The sequence below is a fragment of the Lissotriton vulgaris genome, chromosome 11 (assembly GCF_964263255.1).
Source record: "Lissotriton vulgaris chromosome 11, aLisVul1.2, whole genome shotgun sequence".
Classification (NCBI taxonomy): domain Eukaryota; kingdom Metazoa; phylum Chordata; class Amphibia; order Caudata; family Salamandridae; genus Lissotriton; species Lissotriton vulgaris.
In genome coordinates this window covers 10,569,842-10,582,661 of record NC_141699.1, presented here as the reverse complement: position 1 = coordinate 10,582,661, position 12,820 = coordinate 10,569,842, and the positions used below count along the sequence as shown (strand labels likewise).

The following is a 12,820-nucleotide window of genomic DNA, read 5'->3' as shown; positions in this document are numbered from 1 at the left end:
ATTCAAGCTCTCCAAATCCCATATACAGAAGTCATTCAGCAGAACTTTAATTTCGATATTGGACCTGTACATTTTGAGTGCTCAGGGAAATTGACTTGTTTGTAGACCTACTGGGTAGGTTGTGATGGGTGTTGGTGACCACACCCTTCCTTAGAAGCACCAACAAGATATTTTGGAAATCTATACTATACCCTTAATTGCAGAGCACCCTTGTGACCTGGGTTACCAATCGTTTGTTGTTTATTTGGTGCTGGTTTGTGCCCCCCTGTGCTGGTCCTAACCCTCAAAGTTTGGCCCCTTCAACTGATTTACTTACCTGCAAGCAGTGTGGCTCCAACGACCTCCAGTTTCCATTGAAACGCATTGTTGAACTCCGACTTTGACCTCTGCACCCGGTGTCCTGTGCCGCTGGTGGTGCAGTTCAGGTACTCACCGGACCCTTGCTACTTGCAGACCGTTGTGCCCGAAGACTGGATTTGTAAGTGTTGTACTTATCTGTTAAACTGCAGTATTGTTTTTCTTCATATTATAAAATTAAACTGTTCAGAAATTGCACTAATTGGGCCTTTTTAAAGTGAAAAGTAGTTTTAGTTAAAAACGTACTGCTATGATCTTGGCCTTAAATAAAATACAAGCAACATGTATTTTTTATGAAATTGACATGGATTCTCTTTTTGAGTTGGTTTCCATTATTGGTCAATGTTGGGGAATAAATGTCTTACACTCCTTTGTTAGTCCTAAAGCTTCTTGCCCACACTACCACAAGTAGAGCACTCTGGGTTTTACATTGAGCCCGGTACACATTTGGGGAACCCCTGGACTCTATGCACGGTATTATCACCTAGTGACAATGCCATAGACAGAGCCAGCTTTATATATATATATATCTATAATATAGATAGATAGACATTATACCCTCGGGTCTTGCCAGTGCTATATAAAAAGCAGTATATAAAACTTTAAAAATAGTTTAACATAGTGATTTTTATATAGCACTGGCAAGACCCGAAGGTATTAGAGCGCTTTACAAACATTGTCAACGGTAGTATTGGATAATATTAGTTACACAATAAGGTCTTCTTAGATTCCAATCAAAGCATTTCCTGGGGAGGAACAAACAATGTATATTTTGGAGAGAACGTTCTGGTTGAGATTAAAGTTGTGTGGTAGGCGTTGGAGCTCAAGGTGCTGATGTAGGAGAATATCTTTTAATTGTCTTTTGAAGCTGGGGAGGGAGTTCCAGATTGTGGGGCCATCCCCTGAGAAAGAGCATGTTAGGGCTTTTTGTTTGTGTTTTATTGGTGTGGGGGGATGAGAAGCAGCGTAGTGGAGCTCCTTAAATTTCTTGTCTGTAGTGCCTTAGTGAGTTTGAATGCATGGTTTTGTTGTGTGTAGCACTTTGAGAGGGAGACTAGCAGTTTTGAGGCAGCATCGGGCTACAATCCGGAAACGATTTAGATATTTTAGAAAGAGGTAGATGTGAGCATGATATTTGATTCCAGTGACCATCCTTACTGCTGCATTTAGTGTGGCTCTTAGGGAGCTTGGTGCAACTTCCCAGTGCCAAAGAGGGTGACATTTCCGTAGTTCAATCATGATAGAACCATAGCTTGCATGGCGCTTATTATATAATTCGGGTAGATTTATGGAGGAGTTTATGTTTGCAGAATGCACTCTTCGCTGTATTTTTTGTCTGGGTTCATGCTCAGACTTGGGTCCAGGGTGATCCCTAGGGATTAGCCAGAGTTAATTTGCAGTTAAAAGCATCAGTGGTATTCATCCACTGTTAGACTTGGGGAGTTGTCCATTGTTTGATAAAAGGAGCGTTTCCATCTTGTCTTGGCTGAGTTTCAGGCGGTTGTGTCATAGCCAGTTTGGACATTTATGAGCATAGTAATTGTCCTTCTTAAGTCCTCTAGTGAGGATATTTCTAAGTAGAGCTGGGTGTCCGCTGCATAGACCTGGTATGAGATGTTTGCTTGTTCGAGTATGACGATGGGGGGTTCCATGTAACAATTGAGTGTAGGTGAGTGTACTGTGCTTTTGGGGACACCTTTGGTTATGGCGGAAGTATCTGAGTTTTTGTTGTCTATTTTTACTTGTTTGGAGCAGTTACGTAGATATGAGGCCAACCATTTCAAAACCAAGCAGTCTGCTCCGATCTGTTTGTGGAGGGATTCTAAAAGCAGCTTGTGGTTGAGCATGTCAAAGGCCGCTGATAAGTCTAGGAGGATGAGTATGAGCATCTATTAGCATCCAGTGATTTGTGTATGTCACCTGCTATATTCAGTATAGCTGTTTCCGTGCTGCATCCATCCTGAAACCCGATTAGAATGAGTGAAGAAGATTATTGGAGTAAATGTATATAGAACTGTTTCCAGCACTATAGCTGTTAAATGGCACTATGAATTGCAGGCATTAACATCATCCATTTTAAAGGGAATTAAGTAGAGAAAGTAACCGTATATTGTACTCCTAAAGTGATGTTACTGTACCCAACAAAACGTAGACGCAGTCTTGTCCGTAACACAGAACACAGCAATAGAAATGAAGGAAGTCTGTCATCTGTTTTTACTAGAACATCTCTGCAGATGTGTTTTGATTTAGTGGCATCCGCTGCATTGCCATGAACGGAGAGTTTTCTAATTTTGTTGATGAAGATTAAGAGAGCTTTCAAGGTATATGTACCAAGTTTAATTTATTTGAATAGATAACTGCAAAGAATATGGTTGCAACAAAAATATATAGACACCGATTCTCAAAGGCGCAGTTGAAAGTTGATATAAACTCATAGATTTTCTCCTCTATAATAAGTACATTTTTTGACTTATAGAACAAAAAATGTAATTCCTATATGTTTAAATGTACAAACATCATGCAGATTGTCCACTCTGGGACAGTTTGGATCAGCATGTGTATTGTATACCTGTTTTAACAGGTCATTTTCCTTATGTTTTTTTCCTCCACAGCCGAAGCATTTTTTCATCTGGATAAACATCTTTACGTATTACATCTTATAACATCTGGGTGTTACGTTCCCTTTCTCACCTTGAAAAGTTAATTTTCTCTGTAGTTTTTTTCCCCCATAAACAGTCCGCATGGGAGATGAGATCTAAAGGCTTTGTGAATATCCTCAATGTTTTTATTTTTCCCTGTACACAAGAGTTGACTGTTCTATTACGCGCTAAAAAACCACACCCCAGCATGAAAAGTCTGCAAAGTGTCTGGGTTTTTTTTGTATGTGAGCTGATTAAGCTTAATTGCTAAAACAAAACCTGTAAGTCTAGATTTTGAATCAAGATTTGCATTTTACAGTCACAAATCCAAATTATTATCTTCTGGTATGTACATTTAAGTGGTCTCGGGCCCTTTTACTGTAAAATGACCACACATTTTTATTTTCTTAAAAGCTTTCACTCTCTGGTATTACAATCTAAGTTTGTCTGTTTTAATGCAGTTTGGGCTACCAGAAATTAAGCACTTCAGTCTTTTAGAGTTATAAAAAAATTACATTGATGGCAAGTTTTGATATTTGCCGTAGATTTTCTCATGATACGTTTGCTCTGGATTTAGTGTTGGTGGTATCATGCCCATAAGAAAATAAACATATTGGCTTGAAGGTTGCCCATCTCCCTAGGCATAGTTGTCGAAATTAAAATGTTGTCTTGTGCTAGGAATTTCAGCAACCTTCATATCACCCTATTGTTTGTATTTGAGATTTGTAGACACCCAAGGGTGTTAAAGTTCTAACCAAGAGAAACTTCACAGAAACGACTATCCCTAAGCATCTTGAAGTGAGAAAAGCCAGGTGTTCAAGTGCTTGCAAAAAGCTGCATGGGAGGAGAGGCTAGCAATATGAATGTGCACGGTGTTCCACAACCTGGTTGCAGTAACCCTGAATCCCCTCCCCCAACTTTTCTTTCCGAATTCTTGGTATTTCCACCTTCCTTGGAGAGGCAGACCTCAGATGTCTGTCGGGGATATACCAGTGGAAGGCCATTCTCAAGTGCAACAGTCCCTGGAAGTGGAGGGCGGTGTGAACTAGACGGATAGCTTTGAAAGTCACTTGCTTCCTGACCGACAGTCGGTGCATGGAGCGAATGCCCTCTCTAACAAACCAACATTTAGGAACATTAAGGACGAGGCAAGCAGCAGCGTTCTGAATTGTCTAGACTCTATTGAGTAGTTTTATTAATGTTTAGGTACAGAGAATTGCAGTAATCAAGGGGAGATGTGATTAGCGCAATGACCACTGCTATTCTGAGCTCAGCAGGAATAAGGGGAAAAAGCTTTCTTAACATTTTGATAATGTGGAAGCAGGAGTTAACAGTCCTCTTTGCTTGAATATCAGAAGTAAGAGATGAGTTGAAAAATACCCCTAACGTTTTTTGCCCTAAAATGACCAAACCTCACAATGCGAGTTCTGTTTGTAAGAAAGGATTCCAACTGGACCAGAGCAGTGTGTCTCTCCCCTGCTTGGCGAAGTCTGTTAACCCGACTGGAGGGGGACACTGTGCCAGATGCCGCTGAAAGGTCCATCAGCACCAAGATGGCAGATCCTTCCTGATCAACCTGGCATTGAATGGCATCAATAGGTGTCAGCAGAGCGGATTCCGCGATACGGCCACTCCTAGACCCACATTTGGTTCTAAAAGCACGCTGTGTAAGGAATTCTGATGTCTGAAATCCATAGTGTTTAAATGTGTAAGGAATATTTTCAGAGGATGCAAATGACAAGTTATAAATCACTACAGCTTGTTGCTGATGTTGTAGGTATGTGCCTTTCTCTCATGCCACCACTGCTCTTGTTTAGGTTTGGAAGGTCTTTTAAATAATTAAACCTATTAAAGTTGCTATATTCTAAAGAACTCCAGCTTTGTACTCGCTATGAATGATTTTGCCCCTTTATGATAATAAACATTCAGATCCCCGTCATTAAAATTATCTAAAGTCTCAATCTTGTGAGTTTACATAGTTGAGTGAAATACAAATGTTGATGATAAAAAGGAATACATTTATTGAGGGTAATGTGCAGAATATATTCACAAGTATGCTTCATTCTTTTTATTTACAGGAATATATCTATGAAGACCCAGATGGGCATGATGAAATAATGCCAGTAAGTCTTCTTTTATAGTGATAAAAATTAAAATGCTTAATGCTTTACATTAGTTTAATGTGCACATTTACATCTCTGCACAGCTGTGGACTCCTCCAACTCCTCCCCAGGATGAAAATGATATATACATAGACTCTGTTTTGAGCCTGATGTATGATCTCAACCCAATCCCTGAATCTAAGCTGCCGCCGGTGTATGTGAGGAAAGAACGCAAGCGGCAGCGGATGGATCCCACAGGTAAATTACTGACACCATTATCCTGATGCATTTAAAGTATTTTGCTTTCTCCGTCAGTTATAAGTACCTGGTATATAATTTTGAGACTGGTGTAGCTAATCAGGATACCATACCAGTACTGCTGCTTATCTCTCAGTAAGGGTGAAGCAGGTAGGGACAGTTGACAAGTATATCTACTTGTGTTGGATGAAATTGAGTCTGTGGGAGCAAGTGGCCTAATAGCCAACATTGTATCCATTGCTGTTAATTGCCCTTCACTTCATTGTGCACCCCCATCTCTGGCACATAATCTCTTAGTAAGTAATTAACTGCGTTTAACAATACAGTGAGCGAGTGCAGGTAGGCTTAATTACATTGTTAGTGTTTCGGTGTTCCTCCAAACTTTTTGGCATAGATGACAACGACAGCTGATATAAGTTTCTCTACTGAATATTCCTACATTTATCAGCTGTTGGCAGGAAGAAAAAGCTGCGCCATGGTGAGACGGTTGTCCCCCCTCGGTCACTGTTCGACAGAGCCGCACCAAGCATGCTTAAAATGCGCCGTGAGGGCAAAGAACAGAAAAAGAACATCCTGTTAAAGCAGCAGACACAGTTCGCCAAACCCTTGCCTGCTCTCGTCAAGCCCACTACCGAGCCTGGCCAGGACAACCCAGAATGGCTCATCAGCGAGGATTGGGCACTGCTGCAGGTAATCAGGACTTGGCTGGAGCATTTTTACTGTTTGTAATTCTGCCGTTGAGAACGGTTTGAAATATATGTGTAAAAGACCACATGGGTTGTTCTAAAAAGTAACTCATTCTTGTTAGTAAGCTGCACATGTAAGATTGCTCTTATACTTTTGAGTTACTTTGCTGCTTTGAACTGTTTCCAAAATCTTGATTGTAAAGCTATTCAAAAGTGTGGACTTTTTGGCTGAGGAAGTGGGTGGAACCAAATGTATAAGTCATTACAGGCAAAAAGACACAGCATCTGCACCACACATGTCCAAACACAGGTACTGTAACACCCTCTCATAAAAAATAATGGAGATAGACTTAAAATAAAACCCCATAGGAAATAATGTTACATTATTTAAAATAGTAAAAAAAATTAAATATATATAATTTAATTTATAAAATTAAAACATTTATTATTTATAAAATATTTTTTTTACTTTTTGAATTTATGAATTAGTGTTATGTAATCAATGTATTTCTTTAAATATAATTAAATTACTATTAATTCATTCCATACATCCTCTTGAATAATTATTGTTGCATTATATATGTGTATATATATATATATATATATATATATATATATATCGTGTAGGCTGAATATATTTTATTTCCATTTCAGAAAAGAAATAATTTTAATTTTTTAAATTTATTTAACTGAAGTAATGCATTAATTCATAATCAATTTAATGGTGCTGTATCATTTTCATTTTGTACTAATTTTAAAAAAATCTTTTATAGCAATATTAACATAAAACTGATTTATAACTCAGTGACTTAATACTTTGTTTTTTAGGATTTTGTGTTCTCTCCCTTCTTGTTAAAGCAGTATAGAATATAAATGTGGAATATGTGGATAACTGTTGGTTGCTAAAAAGTATTTGGTATTTTATTTTGTATATGTACGTCACATTTAAATCGTACATTGTGCTTTACACATGCTGACACAAAGAGATTTTGTCTCTCTTGTATGAAAACTTGGACTATTAACAGCGAATGACAATGAATTGTCAGAGGTAGAAAGTTCAGAAGAAATTATATCTGTTTACAGGGCGGTTGGTGTTCCCCTCAGGAAGTTGCTTTAAACACTCCTGGTTACAACAGAAACCACTGTACAAATACACCGTACATTCTATCTAGTTTTAAAAGTGGGCTCATTAACGCACGGTCTATGTGTAGTCCTAGCCAGGACATCAAGGAATTATTCCTCGACCACAAGTTAGATTTCCTCTTCATAACCGAGATGTGGCTCGATGACTGTAGCAACCCTGACCTGTTGGTCGCTCTTCTGCCCGGCTATGTCATATTTAGACTGGACAGGCTGAGTGGAAGAGGAGGAGGAGTTGCTATAATAATCAGAAACTCCCTGAAGTGTCACACATTTAATCTTAGCCATCTCAAAGGTGTCGAAAGCATTGGCTTTTCTATTACGCTTAATTCCTCCATGTCCCCCTGGTAGTTCCACTATGTTTTTGGGTTCCCTGGGTGAATCCTTAGGGCAGCAGCTACTTCGCTACCCATATTTTACTCTCCTGGGTGATTGCAACCTACAGCTTGAATCTAAAACTGACTCCCAGGCCACTAACTTTTATCAGACACTTGAAATATTTGGACTCTCCCAAAAAGTGGTAAAGGCTACTCACCGAGCAGGACGTACACTTGATGGGGTCTGTTCCAACTTCCCCTCTCTAGTGACTCGTATTCCTATCCCGCAAATCTGGACGGACAATTGTTTTGTCCCTTTTAACATAAATGTGCACCGCCCTTCTAAAACGGTAAAAACATCCCTGCAGCCTTCGTCCAATCAGAACTGGGCAACTGTTGCCGAAAACACCAAGCTTAAGCACTTGGCTCAGTCTCAATTTCCCAGCCTGTCTGGTTACGTCGATAGAGATTCTAAAACTTTCCACACCTGGATGCAGCGAGTTCTTAAAGATCTCGTCCCCCCAAAGCGCCCTTCAAAAAAGGAGAAAACGAAAAAGATAAGTGCCCCATGGTACACGCAGTCTCTTGCAGTACTACACCTTCAGTGTAAAAAAAAGTGAACGCAAATGAAGGAAACCCTATGACCCGATAGCGAAAGCTCTCTACGTAAAACATAGGAATGCATATTTTAGTAACATAAAAATTGCTAAGAAGGATTACTATCCAAAATCATTAAAATTTGGGTGGAAAATACGGCCCCATCACCAGTGTTCCCCCTAATGTGCGCGGCTGCGCTCCCGCGCACCTTTAAGACATCGAGCGCGCAGTGTCCCGTGTGAAGCGCGCACACGTTCTTGCCGCCGCCCGCTTTTAAAATGCGAGCGTCGAAAAACGGCAATTTACTGGTTGCCTGAGACCTTTGGGAAAGTATTCCTGTTAATCAGAGCGCCCATCATGCGCTGCAATTAGCAGGAATATTTTCACAATGGCACACAATCGGCACCCAGTGGCGCTGTATTTAGAAAATAAATGAAGCAAGAATGAAAGCACGACGTGTAAAGCACACATCGTGCTTTCAGACTTGCTTAATTAACAGGAATACTTTCCCAAAGGCCCACAATCGTCGTGCTTTCAGACTGATGGTGGCGAGATGAGGTTTCAAGGCCGGTTGTGAAAAGCGAGCACTGCAAAGTGAACTTTACGAAACAGTCTAAGCAGGGGGGTTCTTTGAATCTGCAGTAAAGTTCACTTTACAGTTTTTCTAGGGCAGGCTGCTACTATTTCAAAGCTCAATTGTTTTTTCTAACACAAATACTTAGTATAATGACGTCGAGTACAGGGCAAACCAAGAACAAACGTAGCATTAGAATTGCTATGTATTCTCAGGAACACTTACGTGTCTTAATATTTATGCTTGGCTTAGTCTTCATTTGTGAGGGGAAAAGCCAAGAATTGTGTTATCCTTGTTCCATGTTATCCATGTTCAATAAGGTGTGTGCTTGGGGAAATCTTGGTTTCCAGTTCTAGATGTTATACCCCTGAGAGCCGGTGGGAGAGAGTTCAGATTATCAGGACCAAGCAAATAGAATGAAAGGAAATAAGATGTGCGCAGGAACGGTTAGCTTTTACTAAAAGGTGAAAGTTAGTTTAATGTATGACACTGTACTCGGATACGATCTAATATAGGGTAAGATAGTTCATAGATCGCGTACTGCTTTAGACGCTATTGTGAGGGTTTAAAATAATGTTTAGTTGATAAATTGCCAGTTTGCAACCGTTACCTTGCGCTGAGATTCCAGCTAAGGAGACAGAAAATAACACAGGTGGCAAAGTGTTCTGGCATGAGCTCCTTTTAATTGCCTTTATTGCCCTGGTTTCTTCCTTCATATTCCGTGTTATTCTTCATTTACCCCTTACACTAACCATCGGAATTGTTTGAGCAGATATATTAATTAAAATAGTTTTTTTAGTTGTCGTTTTAAGGTAAGGTCACTAAAACTTGAGTTGACATTTTCAGACTCCCTCTACTGACATGCACATTTGTAATTACGAAAAGAATAATGTTTTATTTTCCATGTTTGAAAGGCCTGCTGGAGTTCTTTTCCATTAGCAGAAATAGGGTTTATTTTGGGGTGTGCTGAAATGAAATGTCATTTCTTTTGTAGCTTTGAAAGAAGATTTGTCCTATCTGTACTTTTCTTGCAACAAATCAAGGACTTTTACTGGTCCTGTGGATAATTCTTACCCAGCGAAAGTCACGCAACTCTCTGGCACTATGCCAGGGTGTGTGGGACTTTCCTGGGAGTGGAGAGAAAAAGTTTAGGATATCTTTCCTTCCATCAACAATGGTAATAGTAGGCTGCTACCTAAGATGTACAGGCAGAGTTTGCAGCTTGTTATTTCATTGGCTGAACTTACAAGAAGCAGGAACATAAGCGGACAGACCTATGCTGCGAGACCAAATCTCATTAGATTGGACTTTTGAGTAGTGGTGCTGTAGCTTTGGTTTAATAAGGAGGGCTTTGGGGCAGTAGGAAACGGTGTCTTGACTTAATCAGGCTTTACAGTGGTCACCACATGGAATTTAACCTGTGCACTTTGCACTGTAGTAATAAGCGTGTGAATGTAAGTCTATTAGCACAACTGTTTCAGCAACGCTTTATTTGTCAGAATTTACTTGGATATTGCAAAATATTTAGACTACAATGCTTTAGAACCCCAAACTCACATCAACATGTGTGACTTAGATGTAACGCCCCAAGTAGCAAGGGTGTGCCTAGACGTGAGTCCAGTGCTCACTGTGCCACTGGACCCAAGCTGTACCCCGCCTGATGAGTCCATACAGGGCACAACCAGAAGCAGCAAAATATCAATAGGGTGGCACACTATGCAATACACATATTTTTAGCTTAATTGCTTTTAAGCCACACCCTTAATTGCATCGGTTACGCCCCTTTGAAATATCCACGAGTATTTTCATCCCACTCAAAGCCCTCGTCTACATGCGCAGTCAGGTGCTTGGCGCACATAGCCTTGGCTGCAGCGCACAGAGACCTTACTCTGCCGCACACAGAGGAAAATAATTAGTGGGAACATTGCCCATCACACTCAGTCTGGTTGAAGTCCCTATATGAAACATCTAAGGTGGACTTGGTCAGAACCTGTAGTAAACGTAACTTGGCTTTTTGGGATTTGTTGGTCCAGTGGAGATAGTTTTCCGTGGATTTTTAAATTTTTTTCCCCGGGTCCTATGATTATGCCTAGTATACTCCAAGGACCTGGGCTCCCTGTTTCACTGTCAGTCCTTCAGGTTGAAAAAGATACCAATAATGCCAAATCATGTTGCGGTGCGGGAGACAGTCAAAATCTTAAGTCTCTCTGGGTTGGACATGCTAGGTGGTTGGCGGTTTCTTGAAAGGAGGGCAAGGCAATTGAGGACAAAAAAAAAAAAGCAATTCAGGATGCCCAACAAAAACAAAAAACTGTCTTTTCCATAGTTCAATCCTTCACCCACCCGAAAGCTCTCCAATTGGAAATTCCTCCGTCTCAAGGCTTCTGCAATCAAATCGCTGATTACTTTGAGGAGAAAATCAAACTCTAACAGGACGATTTTCCACCGATCCCTCAATCCATCACTAAGGACACTAATGACACGACTGTGACAGCGGCACATACTCTTAGAATGTTTCAACCAGTGACTCTTGTGCAAACCCGCGAAGCCATCATATCCTGTAAATCAGGATCTCCATCTGACTCTTGTCCCCCGCTGAGCCTCCATCAGATAATTGATATAGTGAATCCCATTATAAATGCAATAGTTAATGCCTCACTTAGTTCAGGCATTGTTCCATCTGATTGGAAAAAAGCAATAGTGAAACCTTTAATGAAAAAACAAAATAAAAATATTACAGATCTCTCCGATCTACGACCGATATCCCTTCTCCCGGTCCTTGGGAAAATAACTGAACAAATGGTCCATCAAGAGCTGAAGAATTTTGTGGAAATGCATAACATCTGACACCACCAACAATCTGGTTTTCGCCCAAAGCATTCCACTGAAACAGCTCTCATCGAACTTACTGATTCCATTAAACATTTACAGGATGAAGGAAAAAACGCCGTCCTGATATCACTTGATCTATCGGCGGCGTTGAATACCATTTCCCATAAAATACTTATTGGTAGATTGAGAGAAAAGGGAATTACAGAGGGTGCCCTTGACTGGATAAGTTCTTTCCTATCTGAGAGAACCCAAACCCCTTCACTGGGACCTTTTCTCTCGATAGAAAAAAAAATCACCTCTCGCGTTCCCCAGGGCTCCATTTTAAGTTCGTTACTTTTTAATATTTACATGGTGCCCCTTATTACTCTAATTGAATCATATGGGATACTAGTAAGATCGTAGGCCGATGATACTCAATTGATTGTATCCTTAGATAAGAACTCCACAAATGCTGAACAGGATTTTCAGAACTGTCTGACTGACGTCTTTTTTGTGCATGAATAACAACCATCTGAAATGTTAGTCAAGTAAAACGGAAATATTGCCCTTGGGAAAAAATGTCAACTTTAGCCCCAGTAAATGGTGGCCAAAGGGCACCACTGCACCCCCTAGCTCGGTTGAAGTGGCCAGAAATCTGGGTGTACTTTTTGATTCATCATTGTCCTATGACCACCTTGTAAGGAGTGTTGCAGGAAGCTGTTTCAATATTATAAAATAATTAAAGAAATTCTTTGATTTTCTCCCCATCGAGTCGAGAAAGGCTGTGGCAGTTGCTCTCATACTTTCCAGCCTCGATTATTGCAATGGTCTTATGGCAGGGGTAAAAAAGCTCACGTTAAAAAAACTACAAAGTGTGCGACACGCGGCAGCGAGACTGGTACTAAAACTGCCTAGAAAATCCTCTGCATCTACAGCCCTTAGGAAATTGCACTGGCTTCCCCTCCACAAAAGGATTTTGTTAAAAATCCTTTTGACTACCTTTAGGGCGCTAAATAACATTGGCCCAAAGTATCTTTCGAGAAGATATACCCGTTACAACCCTACTAGAGTTTTAAGATCATTAGGCTGTAATTTAATCAGTATTCCCAAATTTCATTACAAAACCAAGGGTGGAAAAACTCTTAGTGTCCTGGCTTCTAGGGCATGGAATTCCATGCCCAAAGAACTAAGACTGCTGGATCTAGAGAACCCATTCAGGAAACAACTTAAGACCTGGATTTTCAATCTGACAGATGCATACGTATTGACCGCCATTTAGATCTTACCTCTGTTTACTCCCACTTTCCTCAGCACCAGGATGCTCCTTCCGTAGCGACAG

The 12,820-nt window shown here is 40.3% G+C and overlaps 1 protein-coding gene across 2 annotated transcripts in view; it reads left to right on the top strand.

Annotated features, from left to right (window-relative positions):
* Window positions 1-12,820, top strand: part of EP400 (E1A binding protein p400) — a 657,563-nt gene that overhangs the window by 383,127 nt on the left and 261,616 nt on the right. For both annotated transcript variants that reach the window (XM_086942653.1, XM_086942654.1), the window contains 3 exons: window positions 5,075-5,119; window positions 5,203-5,356; window positions 5,805-6,046. In XM_086942653.1, the coding sequence (XP_086798779.1) occupies window positions 5,075-5,119; window positions 5,203-5,356; window positions 5,805-6,046 (441 nt within the window). The remainder of the gene's footprint in view (window positions 1-5,074; window positions 5,120-5,202; window positions 5,357-5,804; window positions 6,047-12,820) is intronic.